Here is a 22160-nt window from a genome sequence, read left to right as displayed (position 1 = left end):
ACAATTTCATAGTATAATGACAAATTAAAGTTATAAAATAGCACAGAAGATAGCATTACTCCCTGCTCTCCTCCAAAGAAACCCCATATAGTATTTTGCCATTACTTTTAACAAAAACAGCTACTTTCTCGTTAACTGTCTCATTGACAGCTATCAATGTTTTCTCTCTTCTACATAGCTGACCAGAATTGATTTTTGATTAGCAACACTGGGCTGAATCTATGAGATGGAAATCTCAGTCAAGCTTCCAAAACTCTATTTGGGCCAATTCAAGATTAGCACTGAATAATAACTTAAAATGTATGCTCCAGACAATAATTGTGGCTGCAGTTGGAATTTAAACCGTTTAGAACTGTAGTAATAGATAATTCAAATCGCCTCCAAAAACTAACTCAGCAACAAATTAATGTAAACATTTATATATATTTGTTGCTGTTGCAACATTAGACCTATTGGGGAAAAGTCCACTATTTAAATCAAAAATAATTTAGCTGAACAACCAGAAATGTACTTACCGTGCAAAGGCATAGATTGCAGCCACAAGAAGAATCACAGAGAGTATGCACAAAGTAACTGCAAGTATTATTTCTACAGCTCTTTCAGATAGTCCATCACCTGCAGGCAAAATCTCAGTTAAAATTTACAGAAAACTAATATCAGAAAGTTATTTGTAATTATTTACTTTTGCGAATAAATTTCCTGCAAAAGCACTTCTTCTATATTTCATTAGGGACAATCTGTCATATATTTTACCAGGGACTAGAATAATGTTTTTGTTTTTTTGTTTTTTTTTAAAGAATCAACCACTACTTTAGTTTTCCAAATATAATTATGTTAGGACTGGGTCCTGACTGTAAATCCAGCAATAGCATAATAGCAGTAACTGTTGCTGGTTCACATGACAGCAGGCATTTCTCCCTTACCGTGCTGAGGCACAGTAGCACTTCACAAAGAGTTTTTGCAGTTCTTATGGAATGAAGGCAGAAAGATGGATAAGGAAGAATGATGGGAGTGGTATTTAAAGTAGCTGGTGAACAGCTTTGGACATGACAAAAAAGAACCACCAGCAAATGACACGCACAGATCATTCCTGAGCCTGGGAGCTGAATGGGCTTAAAAGATAGCAAGGGGATTGTGCCGTCAGTGCCACTTGCGCCATGCAAACTGGCATAGTGCCACTTAGGACTGTCGATTCAGTTTGTCCGAACCGAACAAACTGCCGAATTTCCCCCGATTCAGGGGTTTTCAGTTCAGATGGAACCAAACTCAAAAAAGGCGGGAAAAGGACGCGCCGAATTCGGCGAGTTCCGGCGATCACCGGATGAATTCGGCAGGTTCGGCATTCCCCGAACCTACCTTTTCACACCTTTAAAGATCGCCCCGCCCGGTTTCCTGGGAGTCCCAGGGAGTCCACCGGGTTTCAAGGGACTCACAGGAAACCGGGTGGGGGGTCTTTAAACTGCTCCACGCTGCCTGGGCAGGCAGCGCGAAGCAGTTTAACCCCCCCTTGCCCCCCTTCCCGAGAGTCCCGGGAAAGGGAGCGGTGGGAGCGGTGGGCTGGGTTCGGCCGAATCCGAACCAGCCCAAAAATTTTTTCCAACAGCCCTAGTGCCACTTGCGTCGGCCCACCAGGACTGCCGTGGCAATGCGGCCCTAGGATGCCAGCTTGGCCTCCTGCTGGTGTCCTGCCAGCGCAAATCCTTGTGTAGGAGTTCTTGAGGTATTCCAGGGGTGGAGCTGCTAATAGGCAGCTTCCTAACCCCTTCCAGGCCGGGAACGCCCCCCCCCCCGCCACAACAGTGCTTTGCCAGCTTTTTGTTGGTGCAGCATCACTGTTTTCAATGGGGCTAATTTCCCCACTGTCATTTTTTTTATTTTTAAAAGTCTTTTTTTTATCCTAGCAGCAGCTGGGAAACCTCTTTGGAGGTGCCACGGCAGTGCCTCAGTCATGCTGCCCCCGGCCACTGCAAAGCTCAGGAATGAGCTGACAGTTACTTACATTGGTCAGAGTCTTTTACAAGGCTTTTTCAGGTTGTGGAGGCCACCACTGTTGTAAATATTGCTTTTAATTATTTGTATGTTTTTTTTCTAATGGTATTTTCATTTTTTATTATATTTTGTATTTATTGCTTCTTTTCTAGTAGCTGCTTTGATGCAGGGAAGGTAGGGTAAAAACCCCATATATAAATACAAATACACATAAAAAAATTGCATATGGAGCACAGGCAAGCTATCCCATGGCACTGGAGCTGGGCAAGAATGCAAGAATGAAACACCATACCTCCATATTTCTTAAATGTGTGCAATTCACTTTTTCATAGCAACCAGGATAGAGGGTCAAGTTTAGTATGGCTTTTTAGCAGAAGGGCGACAAAGTACACAGTGCTATTAGTGCTGTAGTGACATTAGTGACATTCTCCTTACCTAAAGTTTTGATTGGGTCAGAGTAGTCTGAATCTGTAAACTGGCCTTTGATATTTGTAGCTCTGAACTTAAACCTGTAAAAAATATATTAATTAATTAAGGAACAGAAACTGCTATAGTGGGCCAGACTGATGATCCACCAAGCACAGTATATAATTTATATCTAGCAATGTACAGAATCCACTAATTATAAAATAAGGACATTTAGCCATAAGTTATGAGTGCCTGCAAGTTAGAATTCATGGGTATTGATAGGATACTTTTCAACTCTCCAGTTTCAAAAATGGCATAAAATAAATATCCTAAACATGAGCATTCCTTGATCATGCCAAACAGGTAGGCTGGATGGGGATGTCCTTTTTCCTTTTATCCCTTAGAAGCTCCTTGATCAATTGATCCTGAGCAGCATATATCTAGTGTTGGAGGGATATAAGGACTGAAACAAATCTTGCCACTGACAATGTAGCCTTGGCGTCCCTATCGCTTAGTAAAAAAGGCATTATGTCAGTCACAGAGGCATTGGATTTGTATATTAAAAGGGGGGAAATATATAGTGCGATCGAAGTTCCTCTAAAAGCGGCATTCCAAAAGGGCATGGGCTAATGAGTCAATAGAGCCAGAAGAGCAAGGGCAGATCCTGTCTGAGTACGGTATATTCAGAATTCTGCCCTGCATTACCATAGAAGGGTTAGCATTCAATCTAGCCAAGCAAAAAGCTCTACAGAGACGAGGAATTGTCAGATAATATATATAGGCAGGCAGACCACGTGGAGGAGGTATTCCGAAGAACTGGGATGAACAGACGCGACAAGCACGAAAAGTAGTGCTGTTATAATCGAGCTCTTTAATGCGCTTTTTAATTTTGGTAAAAGCTTCAGTTTTCCCAAGATCTAATAACATATCCTGCGAGAAGCCCAACAATGACAGTTTCTCATCTAAGATTTTTTGCCATGAGGATTTAAAAGGGTCATGCTTCAGAGAAGCTAGGAACCCCTCAGTGCTGAAGTACAGTTTAAGGTGTAGTTTAAAGGCAGCCAACCACGCCCTAGCTTCAAGTGACATTTGGCCAAACTCGGAAAGAAGAGTAACGCCAGCAACACATCGAGGGGCATTTAGGAGTTTTCGTAAGAACTGAAGCAGTGGACGATCTATAGATTCATTGATGACTGTTATCCAGATGGCAACACCAAAGAGGATAATTGGGGTAATTTTCAGGTTAAAAACCTGAATAGCCCCTGGAATATATTTGCCACCTTTAGTGTGAAAAAAGTTGACAATAGCACCAACCCCAGGTTTAATTTTGTTGGACACTGCTTTTTGATGGGCATTCCAATTTAGGTTATGGGAAAACAGAATACCAAGGTAAACAAACTCCTTGACTTGGTCAACCTCAAAGCCATCTAATACCCAGCGAAAAAGAGGCATTTTCTCCTCTTAGTGAAGATCATAATCTTAGATTTATGATGGTTTATTTTAAGACCTTCCCTAGAGCAGTACTCAGAAAAAGTTTGCAAAGACCTTTTCAAACCAATTCTTGTGCGGGACAGGAGAACTGCATTGTCAGCATAGAGTAGAATTGGGGTGGGATGACTTGCAAGCTTTGGGGGGTGGCAAAACTCTGAGAAATTGGTTGCCATATCGTTCAGGTATAGATTAAACAAGAGAGAAGCAAGGAGGCAACCTTGTCTAACTCCCTTGACCAGTTCAAAGGGCTGGATGGGGATATCAGAGACCTCTCATGCCCTCTAATGCCCTGATGCTGTGTCAGCACATTTGCCCATCCACACATTCCAAAATAGGAGACTGCCTTATGCCAGTCTTTCCATGTGCCAGTGCTGCACCCATGATGTACTAGACCAGATCTGATGCCTAGTTCACTTAAATGTCCTATCATGCATCTATTTATGATTATATGTATTTATAATTCTGTAGCCATGGTTCAGATGAATATTGCATTGTTTAAAAAATACTTTGTATCTGTCAGTTTTAAAGTCTTAGTTCATTGTTTTGGAACAGAACACGATATAGAGAAATAAGGAAACATCAGGAAACAGACAAAGCATTACAGTAGTAGCATGAAAGACCCAGATAAGTGTCCAGTCAAACCTGGGTTACAAGGTTCAATGAGATGGCATGAACAGGATGCTCCTATGCTACTAACTGATCAATCGCTGCATTATGCCAAAGCAGCATCCCATTTTAAGGAAATCGGAGCTGGTCTCAAAACAGTGGGTTGGATAGAAAACAACGCTATCACAGTGAAGCTTGCAAAGTGGGACCTTTGCTGACCCCTTCCTTCTTCTTGCTGCAGTCTACTGAGCCCCTGCCCCCAACTTCTGCTCCTGAGGGTTAATGAACTGTGGGGGGGGAGGGGCAAAGTGGGGATCTGTGGTTGGAGGGTGGAAGTGGAAAAAATTGCCCTCCAACAGTGGAAGTACTGTTCTGCAGGCAGAATAGCACCTTTGGATCAAAAACAGTCTTTTAAAACTTATTTTACATTTTTATTTATTTAAGTATGGTTTACAGCCCATTCCTGAGCCTTCAGCAGCCAGGGATAGTATGGCCACAGCACCTCCAAAGCCATTCTCCAGCTGCCAAAAGGCTTTAAAAAGCCTTTTGAAGTTTTTTTTTAATGGGGCATTTTGCCCCATTGAAAATAGAGAGGCTGCACCAGCAAAAAGCTGGTGCCGCAATGCTGTTCTCTCCATCGGCATACCCAGGGTGAAAGGGGTCAGGAAGCTGCCTACTGGCAGTTCTGCCCCCCGGCACACCCCAAGAATACCCCCCCGGGATGCTGACGTGGGGCTTTTCACCAGAGTCCCGTGCCGGTGGAAGGTCCAGCTGGTGTCCCTGGGTGGCGCTGCTATGGCTGCTCCAGAAGACTGGTGACCAGGTCCCCCTGCTGGCATCTGTGCCACCCTGGATGGTGTAAGTGGCACGGGCGTTGGTGCAGGGGGCATGAATACCAGCACAGCCCCTTCCTGGCCTCCTGAGGACTTTTGTCCTTTCCGGTCAGAAATGGGCTGTTAGCTGCCTTGTCTGAAAAGACCATTAGAATATTAACATATTTCAGCTCCAAAGTAATATTAATTACACAGATGGAGCATGTGAGACATATACTTACAAATATTGCTTTCTGGGTTTCAATGGGCCATTACAAATTTTTTCTTCACTGCCTGGTATCATACATGTACTGTCAGCCCCTATTACATACACATCATCATTGCTGCTCAGCCCTTCATTTCCTTGTATACACGGAGGGTTTGGAAAGCCGTCATTTGCAAAATATGGCCTTGGTTTTTTGAAGTAGGCATCGTACCACTTGGTTACATTGCTATCATTCTGAACTAGAGTCAGAGAAAAAAATTCACAGAAATACATTTTAATTAAACTACAAAAAATATCGCAAAACAAATTTATTTAGATAAGCAAGTAATTCTATGATTACATTCTATTAAATTAATATGAGACGTGGCAATATGTATGACTTTACATATAGCTATTGCTACCATATGGCAGTGTCTACAAGTATTCCAAAGAAAAATAAACAGCACGAAAATTTAAAGTGACTATAACAATCTATGAATAAATAACAAGCGAAAATTCAAATACCTGTATTTTCCCATTTAATAATATAGGGATACCTCTTACACAGAAGGTTCAGTATATAAATAAACAACCATTAGAATAAGTGAGTTTCAGATCTCATCTAATAGTCAAAAAGGACTGTGCATTTATTTTGCTACTCCTACTGTTATGGGGGCGGGGAATTGCTCACCTACAAAAACCATTATTCTTACAGATGTAACACACCCAAAGAAGGAATTTCGGTTGTAAGTGACAGAATCAAGGCTGTCCCATCAAGCCCCAAAAAGTAAAAAAAGTAAAAACAAAAAGAAATGAAGGTGCATATGTTTAAACATATATTTTAAAACTTTTTCAGTACCTCCTAATTCTGCAACAAGAACCTGTATTTTCTTGATAGGTCCATGGTCATCATTGTAGTAACAGATGGGCATGCGAATAGTAATTGTTGTAGCAGTGACAAGCAGAGTTCCACTGGTATCATAAACTGGCATCGGCTTCTCACTAGGCCTTGGTGGTTCTATTTGGAGACAAACAAATATTACAATGTTGATCTGTCATGTCACCTTCTGATGGAGGGAATCAGATCTCCTTGTAATGTTCTTATAGCCCAATAAGCCCTTGAACAAAGGCAGCAGCTCAGATAATTTGCCATTAAGAATCCCAGCATTGGGAAAGAAGCAGCAATCAGAGTTGATACTTAAGCATTTCCCCTCGCATGATTCAAACGGTAGTGGGAACCATATGATTTGGCTATAAATAGTGCAGTGATATTTTGCTTACAAAAAGTCACATAGAATTGAATCTCATCTACACTAACATTATATACATTTTTGGTGGGTCAATATGAGACTAGCCTCTTTTAAAACAATGTAATACTGCAGGAATAGAGCAAAATATTGTGCAGCCTGATTCCTGAAAGTAAGTCCTGCTGATTTCAAGGGAACTTTCTCCCTAATAACTGTTATGCATTAGTGTGGGAGACAAATGGGTCTATTTAAATTTACTGCTTAAGGGTATCACAGATTTTGTCCAAATTACTGCTAACACTTAACATAAATTAGCATCAGTGGTGGAATTGGAAAGCAGACATTCAGCCTTGTGGGTGTTGGTCTAGGATATTCATCTCTTAAAGAATGTATAATCTTTATCATAGTTATATTTATTAAATATATCTTTATTAAAACTGTACAAGCATCACCCATGCCTACCTTTAATGTCTGTGGTTATTTTCATTTGAATTTTTGGTCCTGCACCAGCTCCATTGATTGCATACACCTAAGTGCAAACGAAACTTTCTATTAAATCAATTCAACCTAAACATACACTAATAAGAGCCAATGTTCTGCACATGTGTTTTTTGTACTTAATATAATATTTAAAGCCTACATAGATAAAGTCAGGGTTGGATTTTAAGCACACTTGCACTGAACTAATTTTTTTTATTGAATTTGAAAATTATGGGCTTATGTTTACAAGTCACAACTGGCTCTACGATTTTTCCTGACAACTGTCATAGTTTTTATATACAATTTAATGTCAACTGAAAAATATAACTGGAAATCAAGATGTGCATTCCCGTTGTGTTTTATCAACGCTGTCAAGATATTTGCTAATTTAAAGAAACAGAGTTCAACTTACACTGATATTATAAGTACGTCCTCCTTTTAGTCCCTCTAGCATGGCAGTGACTGACTTGTTTGTTCTGTCTATAATACTTAAGTTGTAGATCTGGATGACGGTAGGATCATCATCTTTGTAAACTATTGCCTGATATGCTTGAATATTCCCATTGGGTTCAGATGGTGGCATAAATGTCACCTGGAATTTTGTCACTTCATCAGGTATCTTCTGAAATGTTATGTTGTTAAGTGGGTCTCTGGGCACTGGGAAAATATTCAATAACTGAGTTTTTTGGGGGAAATTGTATATCAAAATCCAGATGTGTCATAATAAAAGAACAAGACACCTGCTTTTAGATACCTGAATAATATAACTGCTCTTTGCAGTTTTATATTTTTAAATAGACCACCAAAGCAATACAGTTAGCTTTTTTTAGGGGGGGGGGGAACGTCCCAGAATGGTATAACTTGGTTGCCATAAAGAGATGCACAAGCAATTTCAAAGCAGCTATACATACTGAGCCCTGACCTGGATGGCCCAGGCTAGCTTGATCATGTCAGATCTCAGAAGCTAAGCAGGGTTGACCCTGGCAAGTATTTGGATGGGAGACCTCCAAGGAATATCAGGGTTGTGACACAGAGACAGACAATGGCAAACCACCTCTGAATGTCTTGTGCCTTGAAAACCCCACCAGGGGCTGCCATATGTCAGATGTGACTTAACAGGAAAAAAAATTGCCATTCTGGAAAAAAGGAGCAGCAAACTGGAGTGAATTAAAAGTCTCTTGATTCATTGGGTTTGGAAAGCTCTAATTCTTGGATTGTTATAGCTAATATAAATAAGGATACCAGCTCATATCTTATTTTCCTTAACACTGAATTAAAATGCTTAATAAAATATCGGTTTCATATTTCCTTTTCTGAACAGAAATGAAGAGCAGAAAAACAATAGTGAAACTACATGGACTTACCTGCTTCAAAAGTGGAAACAATGACTGAAGTGCTTGACTTGCCTTCTATGTGTGCAGCATGTATATCTCCTGTAAAAGCAGTGACCACTACCGAATAGCGTGTAAATGCTTTTAAATCTGAAACCTCAAGCATTTTGCTTTCATCATCTGCTTTGACATATGAAGCTTTATATTCATCAGTATCAACCTGTACAAAGCAGAGAGGTTATATAATGAACTGAAAAGCAATATTTAACAGATTGGAAAAAGGCCCCTCTCTCCTTTCTTTTGTATAGATTTACCTCTCCCTTTTTGCATATTGAATGATTCACACCAACATGAGTCCTTTATGAAACTTTTTTTTACACATTTGAAAAAAGCAAAAACTGTTTGGAATGTACAATATTAGACAACTAAAAATTGTTAATGCATTTTAAAGGAAAACCTCTAAAACTCTAAAAATAACTTCAAACGTTTTTGCATAATGGAGTATTTTATACCTCAGAAATATGTCTCTTTGTGGTAAGGTAAATATTCTCCAGGTTATCTTTCCAGAGCACAATTTTTAAATTTATTGGCATTATTTATTGGCATTTATTTATTTAAATAATAATACAAACATTTAGACAGACAGACAGACAGACTGACTGATTGATTGATTAAAATTGTTTCTTGCATCACTGTTTTCTCATGGGACATTTTTTTTTTTGCCCCAATACATTAATGGACTTGAGGTAAAAAAATATCCCAAAGGCAACATGCATATATTTCTGGGGTTAGCAAAACCAACTGGCTATGTGGTAAATGGCTGTACTTTGGGAACATTGTTTACTACTGTACAAGTGACAATGTCCTAAGAAGACAAAGTTGTACAGCCACATTATGCATTCGGCCAACAAAAGTAAAACCATGGTAGGAGACTCAACACAAGCTTGGTTCTGTGGTTCAAACTAATATGTGTATAAATAAAGCCAGCTTCCTCTGGTGGAGAACTACGGGGCCTTGACTTTCCTAATTCAAAAAACTGTGAGAGTATTTCCACACTGCACTTGGATCTGCCCTAGCAAGATCCAGCACCACAGCTAGGAGCAGGTTCTGCAACAAGGGACTAGATTGCCTTTTGAATGCAGATACTGTCAGAAAGTTCTTTCCACAGAGTTCTAATTTCTTTGTTCTTTCTTCCTTTTCTACATGGGATAAATCACAATGGGTAGCCGTGTTAGTCTATCAATAGCAGTAGAAAAGAGCAAGAGTCCAGTAGCACCTTAAAGACTAACAAAATTTCTGGCGGGGTATGAGCTTTTGTATCTGAAGAAGTGAGCTATAGCTCACAAAAGCTCATACCCTGCCAGAAGTTTTGTTAGTCTTTAAGGTGCTACTGGACTCTTGCTCTTTTCTACTAAATGGGATAACTACAATTATAAATGCTGGCCTCCCTGCCCTGCCTATACCATCCTATGGGGTTCCATTCTCTGGTGTAGCCATACGTTGCAGTCAAGGGCGCCATCAGACACAGGTTGTCATTGATTTCATAGGGCTGGTTTCAATTGTTGTTTTAAAATGTTTTTATTTTGTCTTATTGTGTACTACATTGTCGTGTGAGCCACTCTGAGCCTGGCTTTTGCCAGGGAGGGCAGGGTAGAAATTTGATTAGATAAATAAATAACCTAACAAACATGGGCCTGCCTCCAGCTTCTCATGCCACAGCTATCACACCAGAAGGCACAAACAATCCTCAAGAATTAAGTGGCAGTAGAGATATAGGTTATCCAACAAATATAGTAAATATAATCATATATAAAATCCCTTCCACAAAGCTATCCTCCACATTCTAATATAGGAATTAGAAAGCAATTATGAATCTCTACAGTAGCATTCTCTATAGGTCAACTGTGTCATAAATGCAGTTGCTAAGATCGTTCAAGCATATATTTTCTTTGACAGATGTGCCTTAGTAACCCCACTGAGAGTTAACCTTAACTAAAGTATCTGATGTACTAAACAGATACCCATTTCCTGGGGCAGAGATCAAGAGACAAAGTTTTTTAAAAAATACATCACTACTCAATAATATGTACAAGATAAACGTTAATGACAGCTCTTTCACATTAGCAACGATAAGCTTTTCTTTCTCCTCTTTCTAAATAGCACCTTTTTTCACAAGTACTAATGTACTATTAGTGCAATGTGAGTACGACAGACAGAGTGGTATAAACTGGTAACTTATTTCCCCTGGGGGTTACAGTTAAGGCTAGTGCATTCACCATCCATATCTATTAATAGGCAAAAATAAGGTCAAAAAATATACACTGATCAATAGGATACTAATGGTGTGCTATGTTAAGTCAAGGGAATTTTAAATCCTTGCTCAGTCACAAAACATGTTGGGTGGCCTTAGGAAAGCCATCACCCCATAGCCTAAAAACAGATTTGCAGTGAGCAGATGTAAATAAAGATAATAGTTATGTACTGAAAACTGCTGCAAGAATTATAAATATTACTAAATATTATAATTATAAATATTACTAAGAACTAAAATGCATTTTGCATTGGAATAAAATGAGACAATGTTGGCTAGATCAGGTTTTTTATGAATAATTGACTTGTGAAGGAAAGTTAACATAAAAGATATCCACATATATCTCCAAACATTCATTTTAAAATTACCATGTTCGATTTGTTTAAAAAATGTATCTCTGACAATATTCACATTCGCTGAAATATTAGGAAAGGATTGCTGTAAAATACTGCTTGTTTGTGGAATCTGAAGCAGTAGCATACAGCTTCCCTAGAGAGCTACAACATTTTATTCCAGGATTTTCACTACGGTCAGACTTATAGTTTTATTGAGCTTCAAGCAGTGGTGGGCCTGTCTATATAGACTTCACACCTGTAGCTACTGATCATATATAAGACAATGATGAACAAGAAGCCATTCTTAAATAGAAAACCAAATAATGGAAAAATGAACTGAAGGTTGTATTTTCTTAAAGTACACTTCTCAAAAACCCTAAAGCTCTTAAACCAGTAGATTTAATTTTTTTTGTTCTAATTAACACAGTTGAAATCAGTGGGAGCAAACTGGTTTAACTGCGCAGTTGACCGAGTTGCCCAGTATTAGCGCACTGGTTTATTATATTTCAGCACCACTTTACCCCAAAGGATGAAAAGTACCTTAACCCAGTGGTCGGCAAACCGCGGCTCGCGAGCCGCATGCAGCTCTTTGGCCCCTTGAGTGCGGCTCGCACAGTGGAGGAAGAGGCCCCCAGCTCGGCTCGCATCTCGGACAAGAAGGCGCAGCTCCGCTCCGTGCCCTGCGCCAAGAAGCTCGAGAAGCTGGGCGTCTACTCCACCTGCAAGTTACCCGCCCGGCCCGGGGTTGAGGTGGGGTGCGGTGGAGGGGGGGAAAGGACGGAGCCCCCGCCGCCGCAGCTCCCGCAGCCTTTCAGGGCTCCATTGGCCCTCTATTCTCCGCCGCCTCCACTTCCTCCTCCTCCTGCCGCCAATCTCCATCCCCCCCACACCAGCACCGAGGGGGTGGGGGCTCAAGAACACACCCTCACTGCAGCAGTGGCGGCACTCCAAGGTGCTTGCCAGCCGGTTCCGGCCTTCCCTCCCCGGCGGTAGCGAGGCAGCGCCTTCCGTGCCTGCCAAAGGTGCTGGCGGCCGCCCCCCCTCGCCTACGTGCCAAGGGCGTGCTGGTGGGGAGCTGCCCCCCTCGCTCCAGGGAGGCCGTTCCTCGAGCCCGGGCCACGCCGCAGCGTCCAGCCGGGAAACGGGGTGGAGGGAGGTCTGGGCGAGGGTGAGTGGGGCCGGCCCGGCGCTGGCGGCTCTCCACTGCACCTGGGCGCTGTGCCTAGCAGGGGCCGGGCCGGGGTCGTCGGGGGCAGGTGGCGAAGCAGAGCCGGCGCTCCGGCGACACGCCCAGCCCCACCGAGCTGGGGCCGATCGCTGCTCTCACGGCCGCGCTGCTTGGGGAGGGGGGCTGCTCCCGGCTGCTCCTTCCCTCTTGGCTCCCATGCCAGAAGCGGCGGTGGCGGCATGCGGGAATCGGGGGCAGGGGGCGCATGGGGCTCCGGGCCACCAAGAAAGGCCATGCTGGGCCGCCTTTTGTGAGGGTGTCTCCGTCTCTCCCCCCCTCGCATTGTCCTCCTGGAAGCACCGTTATGCATGCGAAATAGTCTCAGGGGCGGTGGGAGAGGGGCAGAGGTGAGGGGGGTCACTGCCCGCCTCTGCCCGGGGAGCGGGGGAGAGCTCGTTGCGGCCGGGCTTCCTCTGGCGCAATTAGCACGTGTGAGCGTAGCTCCTGTTCGCTTGGGCACAAAGGTTGAGTGTGTGTGTGGATTGGGCCCCACTTTAAAGGGTGCATAAAGGAGGTGAATGGAAGGGAAGAATTGGTTTTTATATGCCGACTTTCTCTGCCACTTAAGGATGAATCAAACCGGCTTACAATCACCGTCCCTTCCCTGCAATAGACACCCTGTGAGGTAGGTGGGGCTGAGAGAGCTGTGGCTTGCCCAAGGTCACCCAGCTGGCTCCGTGTGTAGGGGTGGGGAAACAAATCCAGTTCACTAGATCAGCCTCTGCTACTCATGTGGAGGAGTGCTTCAAACCACTGCTCTTACCCACTACTACACCATGCTGGCTTCCCCTCACCTATTGCTTTTAAAAGAGGAGCAGGAAATTGAACCCAAGACTTTGTGCCTGCAGAGCAGATGCTCTACCCCTGAGCCACAGATCTACGTATTCAGGGTCTCCGACTCTATATATAGCAGAGTACACAAAACAAGGACCTTCCTGGCTGGACTGGTAAAATTCTGACCAGTTGGCAACTCTGTCAGGTGCAAATGGGATTTGTTAATTAGTCCGTTGCCAATAAGGCTCACAAGGACTTAGGCCCAGAAAATGTCCAGGAATATTAAATGAGAAAATAAGAAAACGATGCCTTTGATCATGCACAAATTGCCTTTTCCACCCTGCTTAGTAAGCACAAGCGGTCCACTCATATCAGGAAGTAAAGACTGGAGAGTATAAATTTCAGGTGAACAAAAGAAGAAGACGAGTTGGTTTTTATATGCTGACTTTCTCTACCTTTTAAGGAAAACCAAACCAGCATACAATCACCTTCCCTTCCTCTCCCCACAACAGATATCAAGTTTTATTCAGTGTACCTATGGTTTAATTAAGACTTAAAACTTTAATTAAAGTTTATTAAGTTAATAAACAGTGTACCTACCTATATAGTTTAAGTTTAAGAAATTTGGCTCTCAAAAGAAATCTCAATCGTTGTACTGTTGATATTTGGCTCTTTTGACTAATGAGTTTGCCGACCACTGCCTTAACCCAAAATGAAAATTCAGATCATCAAAATAAAATAATAGTATACAGTACTAAAGTATTTTTAAAACACATACCTTTCAGCAAAGTAAGCTGCAACAGTCATCAGATAATTACAAAAAAACTTTTGTGTGGTACCTTCCAAGATAACTGGATATTTTCAGACAATCTATGAAGTTTACAAGGGTTGAAATGGTGCTGGTATAGTTAAGCTTCAGCTAAGGATGTTATGAAATAACACAGAATATAGATAGAGATTTCTCCTCTTGATGTAAGTTCCCTCTGCCCTCTTGTGCTGTGACCTCACACCACCTTCTCTCATCACCTGGCAATTCCTTCTTTTGGCCAATTGTAAAATTTCTCTCACTGTTGAGAATCGACCAGTCTGCTTCTACACTAGAATTCAGAGGAAAGGTTTTCAAGGCATGAGATGATTTCTAGCCCTTATTTTGATTTGTTTCATTGAAGAATATATAGAGCAGAAGTGACTTACTGAAGTAATATCAATGAGATAGAATGTTGGTCCAGTAATGATGACAGGTTCACACCAGCTAATATTAATACTGTAAGGAGATGTAACAAGTACAAACACATTTTCTGGAGGAGCATCTGGAGCTACAAAAACAAAGTGAAATTATATGTAGATCAATAGATCTATTTCATCAACTCACTTCATTCAAAGCAATCAATAATAAAAGTCAATCCAAATTATCTTGTTCCCCATTAATGAACAGCTTTGATATAATACCCTAAGCATAAGTCCAGATGACTCATCTATAGAAACATATATTGTTTAATATATTGATTTTAACTGTAACCATGACAGAAACATAGGAACTGTGACTGTAAAAATATTCTTTGGTGCCTAAAATATAATAATATGGCCCTGAGGTATTCCTCAGTACTTTATAAGATAGCAAAACTGGGTTCTACTTAACATTTAAACCAATTATAATAGTGACCAGATTATTTTATGTAAAAGGAACACCTACCATGTACAGGTATTTGTGCACAGATTTAATAATAAGAACAAATTTAAAGGATGTTTCCCCAAAACTAGATATTACTCATATTGATTATACATTGATGACTATTTGCATAGCATCTAAACTGGGAATAATTGCTCGGAAAACAAGTACTGTAGAGGCAAGTTGTTTTTTGAGGCAACAAAGACTACTATCCTTAAAGAGTAGACAAAGGACACATTTTTTCTTTGTTGGTAGAAGCTTTTGGACACCAACGGCAACTGCTGGGTTTGGGCACAGGCAGTCAAGTTGAAAGAGTCATAGAATCATAGAGTTGGAAGGGACCACCAGGGTCATCAAGTCCAACCCCCTGCACAATGCAGGAAATTCACAACTACCTCCCCCCCACACCTAGTGACCAGAAGATGCCCAAGAGTCAATATGGGTTGAGCTCAGCCCATGGTAGCCAGCATGCATACGGCCACCACAACCTGTGGCAACATCACTGCAAACCTACACGAACTGAGTGAAAACTACAGCTGACACAGGCTCAATGAGTAAGCATATACTTCTCATATGAATTGGTTTAGGATCAGGATATTAATATATTTCAAACCCTTCTTCAAAAGTGCCTTGACATTCCTTCACTGGCTTTCATCGTAACTGAAGAATGTTCACCAGGAAATAAAATTTACATCAAATAATTGGTATAAACTAAAACATGACTGGAAACTGCAGATGTGTTAGCTTTAGTATAAAGGCTTTACAACAAACATCTTACATAAACAAACTTGTGCCAATGGTAACTGTCACATACTGATTTAAGACTGTTTACGAAATGAGTCTAGCCACTAATGGGGTAAGATATCACTATACCCTTTTTCTTATAAATCACAGCAATTTACTCAGTAGGAATGACCTAGTCTTATTCACTCGTTCCCCCTATAATCCAATCACTTCCTCTCATGAGCACTTTTCTCCTGGTTTTCACAATAATGCATTTTCTGTAACTAATAACCATCATTTCCTGATTATCATGCTTCTATGCTTGCACAGGAATGTGGGTCTTCTGGAGGTCAGGGTCATTTTTTCCCATCCATCTGTGTCCTGATGCTAAAGCAGCAGTTAAGTTGGTTAGCAAGAAGATACGTCTGGCTAGCTTATCATCTTACAAAGCAGGGCATCAAAAACCAAGGCTGACTCTCTGATGCTCAGATACATCTTCTGACCCAAGGTCTGTTCATTTAACTTGGGCTTGTACTGGCAGAAGGCTTTTAAAGATAGAGCTATTATTACCTAAGTCTTTTAAAGTAAATTCATGTTTGCCTGTTTACTACGGGGGGGGGGGGATGTCAAGCCTGGCAATTAAAAAAAAAACAACTTAAGTAGGTGTCTAGTGCCTCTAATGTTTTACAGGTAAAATGACTGAGGTGAAGTAAACTTAAAAGTTTCATTAGGACAACTTCTATGAGAAATTAGGGGATTTCTAGAGGCAGTCCAGTATTGTCCCTTTTCTCTTTAATCCATCAGAAGCAACTCTGCAGCAAACATTATTTGGTGATTATCATAAAGAAACTAGAGGGAAGAGAAGCAGTTAAAGTCAAGGTTAGTCATTTCTCACAGGATGGTCCAGTGGAAATCCACTGATCACACCAATGTCAGACAGGGACAACTCACACTCCCCCCCCCCAAATACCCTGGGGCAACAGGTAGAACAGAGCAAACAGATCTGAGATGATTTTGGATTCTTACACTTCAGAACCTGCTCCCATGCTGCAGTTCTTCTTTTGGTTTGATGTATTTTGTCCCTTATTATACAGGCAACACATATATGCAGGAACAAGAAGAGAATGAGGAATTAGAATAATAGAATCACAGAGTTGGAGGAAAGACAGACCTTAAGAGAACAATCTATAAAACTGTCTGTGTGTTCTGTCTAAATGTGGGAGCAGAAACAGCATTGGTGACACACTTCCAGGGCATCCTAAGCAAAGGTACACCCTACAAAAGGTACACCCTACAAAGCCAGTTAAATGGGTTTAGAATAGTTTAATTCTGTTTAGGATTGAACGGTTCAAAAGATAATATTGGAGTTCCTGTAGGTATGATTGTGTAAAGTTTTTAAAAATTCATTTTTATGAATCTTCCCAGAATTACTGTTTTTAAAATGGAAAGGAGTCAGTTCCAATATACATGTAAATTGTCAGAACCATGTCATGAGTGAGCTAATTTCCACAGTGACTAGTTCATTATAACACTAAGAGGGCTATAATCCATAATGGATATGAATGCTCTAGACGAACACCTACATTTTCCTCTGATTTGTCTTTCAGATGATAACCCATAAAACCCTCAGTACCCAAAAAGAGTTTGGAGAATTGTTGTGGCAGCTTCTCAAGATATATGTTGCCAGTGCATGGATACTTTAAAACCTTTTTATCAAATCCCTAGACTAAACAACAGTGGGTAACAAGATGGAAATTCTGGTCCTAAGAGTCATTTTTGGAGTGACTATTGCCTTGATATTCCTAGGCAACTCTTCCACTGAAAATTTGGAAGGCAGAACCACCGAGTCTTTAAATTATTGCAGTTTTCCATGAAGGGAAACATGGAATACGTTTTCAGTTGTTTATATTAAACAATTTCCACAATATGAAAAAAAAATCTAGATTCAGCAGCTGTTTTTCTAAAATTATCCCAACAAGCAGCTGCTAAGATTGGCCAAGTGAAAAATCACTCCCAGGACTGCTAATCATCAGTAGAGTTTCCTGCACAAATAAAGAACATTAAGGCCGTTTATGGATGGCTGTTGCCTCGTAGTCATCCCGCTGACTACTTCAGGACTTTGCTTTGATTATGCTTGCATTTTCCAACTGTCAGAGGTCGCCTCGCTCTCCCCACATGTTTCCATGCATTTTCCCTGCATTTTCTGGATGCTGGATAAACACAAATCCAGAAAACACGGGCAAAATGAGTAGAAATGTGTGGGGAGAGCGAGGCACCCTCTGATGGTCGGAAAATGCATGCATAATCAAAGCAAAGCCCCAAAGTAGTTGGCAGGGTGACCGTGAGGAAACAGCCATCCATAAATGGCCTGTCTGGTTTTAAAAGCTTTGAATCCACAGTTATGTTAACTTAGGGAACTGAAAAGAGATTCTATACTTTTTGCTTTGAAAGCGTCATCTTTTTAAAAACCTTAGACCATATTTTGCCACCAGTATATGAGGGAAAGACTCATTAGTATCAGCAGCATATTTTGTACATTTTAAATATGACTTTCTATTTTCTTTTCCTAAAGTCTCTTTCTGTGTAAACTGTAGTAGTCTCAGGAAACAGACACAAAAAGCTAATATGCACTGCAATAGTACTGTTCTAAGATACTCTTCGTCTTTCATGGCTATCACAGTATACTTTTAACATTTAAACTCTGGATACCTCAGGACACCTTTTGATAGGCACAAGATAATTGTATGACCAAGTTCATGGGTGTGAGTTGCTCACAAGTATAATAGTTGCTCACATAAAACTCACAAGTATAATAGTTATTCTTACTTACAGCCAGGTAGAGTTTGGGTAGAAATCCAAGGTGAAGGGCTGCCATAACCTGCATTTGTGCTAGCAGAAACTCTAAATCTGTACCATCTGAATTTTTTTAGATCATGCACAGTTTCTTCTGTAAAAGCACCACTATGATATGAATATTGATCCTTCTCATGTTCAATACATTCAGCAGCTTCCCAATTGCTGCAATGGATAGATTGTAACTGCAAAGTAATCTTGTAGTTTAGAAAGTAGCCAAAGATAGTAACTGGCATTCTCCATCTCAAGGTCACACTGGTTGACTGTACATTTGAAAATGCAATATCTCTGGGAGCACTAGGAACTAAACAAAATTAAAACAAAATTTTAATTTTATGTACCTCACTTTACAATGAGAAGCATTCTGTGTTAGTTGAAAAAAAATTACGCTAAATGTACAATTTACAAAGGCTGTAGAATGAATTGTTTATAAGTAGTAATAAATGCTTCATATTTTGATGATGAAATACACAGGCATAAATAATAGATACTTTCCTTAATTACTGACATAAGAATAATCACCAACATCATACCAAGGCAAATAAGTAAAAAAAGTAGGCATTGTAATGAACAATATAATATTGAACTTTTCTATGACCTGTATTATTGTTGTCGCTATACTCAGGAACAGACATTGGAAGGGAGAAGGTAATATTTAGCACAGTTTTTGATCACAGATACACCATCTTTTAATGCTTGTACTAACTGGGATTTCCTTCCCCTTTGAAATCCCAAACTCTTAGACATATTTTTGAAATATCTACCCAGTCAAATTTCTGGAAACCAAGCATTTACTTGTATAAAATATGTATATGCTGCTGTTGCCTCAAAATTGGTTCAAGGCAGCTTATAATCTTATGGATGCAATAGCTCATGCATTTCTTATGGATGCAGGAGCTCTGGTCTCTCAAAGTTCTCTCACTTTCAAGAACATTCCACATACATTGTGATGAACTAAGCAAATCTGCTTGCATATTCCTCTGTGGATTTGTAGTCATGATGCAAACCTATTCTCTCCAAGATCAGAGGAGCATTCCTATTATATTAGGTGTTGTGGAACACAGGCAGGATAATGCTGCTGCAGTCGTCTTGTTTGTGGGCTTCCTGGAGGCACCTGATTGGCCACTGTGTGAACAGACTGCTGGACTTGATGGGCCTTGGTCTGATCCAGCATGGCTTTTCTTATGTTCTTATGTTCACCCATATACAAATGTCCCTGTGTTGACTTAGTCCCTCATTCTATTAAATGTTTCCTGAACATTTTATTAGTAAATAGGGATGTTGCCAAGATACCTACAATTTGGTCACATACTCCTTGGTGCTGGGACCAGTTTCCCTTTATGTTTTTTTTTATCAAGCAATTAAACAGATTTCTGGCCATAACAGAAACAAAAGGCAGCCAGCAGCAGAAGAAGGACTGCACCTCATTCAGATATGCTAACTGGAATAGAACAGATGACCTGGGGAGATAACTGAAGGAAGTATCACCATATCCAGCACTGTACATTCAGTCCATTAATCAACAATCCTCAGTAATTAATCAGTGTGCCTTTAGCCACTAGCAGAACTTGTCACCAAAAGTATTTTTATCACCTAAACATTGGCTCCAAGTCCATATTTGCACAAGACATGCCTCTGTTTCACTGTAGAAAATCTGAGCGGTTTGAATGCCCACCAAACCTCACCTCTCGGTTAGACTAAGCCTGGCCTCCAAACACACACACCTCCCCACCTGGAACGGTCCTTATCATACTTTACATGGAATGTCCTCAGGACCCTTTAGTAACCTTCCCTTTAACCACTCAGAGTACTTACCTGAACTGCTCCCTCCTGTCTTTCTAAGTCTGAAAAGTAAATCATGTATTTCTTTTTCATACTCTGCTGCTTATAAAATAGAGACCATAACCTGCCCCACATTTTGTTGACTCCAGACCACCTGGGTTTGTGGAGTTGCTTAGGCTTCCATTGGATGATGACAATGTATGACCTTTCATTCTTCATTTGGGATTATTTGCTACACAGATTCTTGGAACCCTGCCTTGATGTATAAACTGGACTGTCTTGCAAGCTTTCTCTCCCTGCGTTTAGCATTCTGCCTTCCTTCATGAACAGAATTACTTGTATAAATGTTTGAGTGCCTGAAATAACTGACACTTTATTTAGGTTCTGGTACTGAGCAGTGATATTCACTGCTGAATATTTTTTTCAGGATGGAAGGCAGCATGGTATGGCTCAATCCCATCAGATATCAGAAGCTAAGCAAGGTTGGAACTTGTAAGGGAGACCACCAGGGAAGACTCTGAAGAGGAAGGCAGTGGCAAACCACCTCTGCTTCTCAACTGCCTTGAAAGCCCCTTGCTGGGGTCACCATAAGTTGGCTGTGACTTGTCAACACACATTATTTTGTCAACACACACACACACACACATTATCTTGATTACTTGAGGTTTGTGCATTCCTCAACTAAGATGAATATCCAAAATAAGCTCTGTTTTTCTTTTCATTTTCTCCAGATGTCAGTATTCCTTACAAGCTTAGTCACTTAGTCATAGATCCTTTATTATTACTATAGTGAGAGGATGAAATGTGCCTAAGAACAATACAGGCTTGTTTGAGAGATGGGGGCAATAAAAATCCTAAAGTTCATCCAGGAGGAGATAGATACAAGTTTATGGTTACAGATGGGCTGGGAGTGGAATAGAATCTGGGGCTCATTTTCCCATATTCTACCATTTGGCTCAACTGTCAAAAGTGCTAAGATGGCTAAGTATTAATTTATTGTCCTTGCACCGTAAAAGGAGTGGTTAAGAGTGGCAGACTCTAATCTGGTGAACCGGATTTGTTTCCCCACTCCTACACATGAAGCCGGCTGGGTGACCTTGGGATAGCAACAGTTCTTTCCGAACTCTCTCAGGCCCACCTACCTCCCAAGGTGACTGTTGTGGGGAGGGGAAGGGAAGGCGATTGTAAGCTGTTTTGAGACCCTTAAAGGTAGAGAAAAGGCATGGTATAAAAACCAGTTATTTTTCCTCTTCTGAGGAGGAGATATGGCCATGAGCAGGCTTGGTGGAAAACTCTGAGATTGCCTATCCCAAATTTGATTAGTCTAGCAAAGATCAAATTCCTGGATAACTGATAAAATGGTCAGTCTGGACCATTCTCTATCAAGGCACAGATAACTAATGCAAGCCCTGCCAAGATTTCCAGTCATGAAACCATTAGTGGGGAAGTAATGTTTTTCATTTGTAACTACAGAATTAGCTAGCTTAACATCTTTCAGTTCTTTTGCCTAGTGTTCTGCTTCCACTGATCTGACTTTTGATTGCTGCAAATTATTTGTGTTTTATGAAGGTTCATACTTATTTATTAAAGATCTATTCCCTTAATGATCTTGAGCATAGATTGAAGCTTAGAAGCTCACTCATGCAGCTCAGCCACTTCTCCATGCAAACCAGATTCAGCTAGGGACAGCACCAGCTGATCAAAACAGGAGAAGGGGAGGGGGAATTACCCTCGTCTTCATCTCTCACCCCCCCCCCCATACTTCTGCTGTCTATTGGTGATAGTAGATTTCTATTGAAGACTAAGATAACCAAACCTGAGGAGCTGTAAAAAGAATTTTTTATATTTTGGGTTTGTTTGTTTAAGAACATAAACCATACCGTCTTGGTCAGCTCTGCCATAGGAGGTGGGAGGGG

General features: G+C 40.9%; 1 protein-coding gene across 1 annotated transcript in view; it reads right to left on the bottom strand.

Annotated features, from left to right (window-relative positions):
- The window catches only part of PTPRQ (protein tyrosine phosphatase receptor type Q), a 134135-nt gene that overhangs the window by 38620 nt on the left and 73355 nt on the right, over positions 1 to 22160 (bottom strand). Inside the window, exons 34-42 of the mRNA XM_056846991.1 lie at positions 18440 to 18766; positions 14412 to 14533; positions 8603 to 8789; positions 7651 to 7895; positions 7221 to 7287; positions 6371 to 6529; positions 5549 to 5771; positions 2425 to 2498; positions 516 to 615 (exon numbers count right to left, since the gene is read on the bottom strand). Coding sequence (XP_056702969.1) covers positions 516 to 615; positions 2425 to 2498; positions 5549 to 5771; positions 6371 to 6529; positions 7221 to 7287; positions 7651 to 7895; positions 8603 to 8789; positions 14412 to 14533; positions 18440 to 18766 — 1504 coding nt within the window. The remainder of the gene's footprint in view (positions 1 to 515; positions 616 to 2424; positions 2499 to 5548; positions 5772 to 6370; positions 6530 to 7220; positions 7288 to 7650; positions 7896 to 8602; positions 8790 to 14411; positions 14534 to 18439; positions 18767 to 22160) is intronic.

The sequence above is a fragment of the Euleptes europaea genome, chromosome 3 (assembly GCF_029931775.1).
Source record: "Euleptes europaea isolate rEulEur1 chromosome 3, rEulEur1.hap1, whole genome shotgun sequence".
NCBI lineage: Eukaryota > Metazoa > Chordata > Lepidosauria > Squamata > Sphaerodactylidae > Euleptes > Euleptes europaea.
Note: the sequence above shows the minus strand (reverse complement) of the source record. Positions and strands in the feature narration are given on the sequence as shown.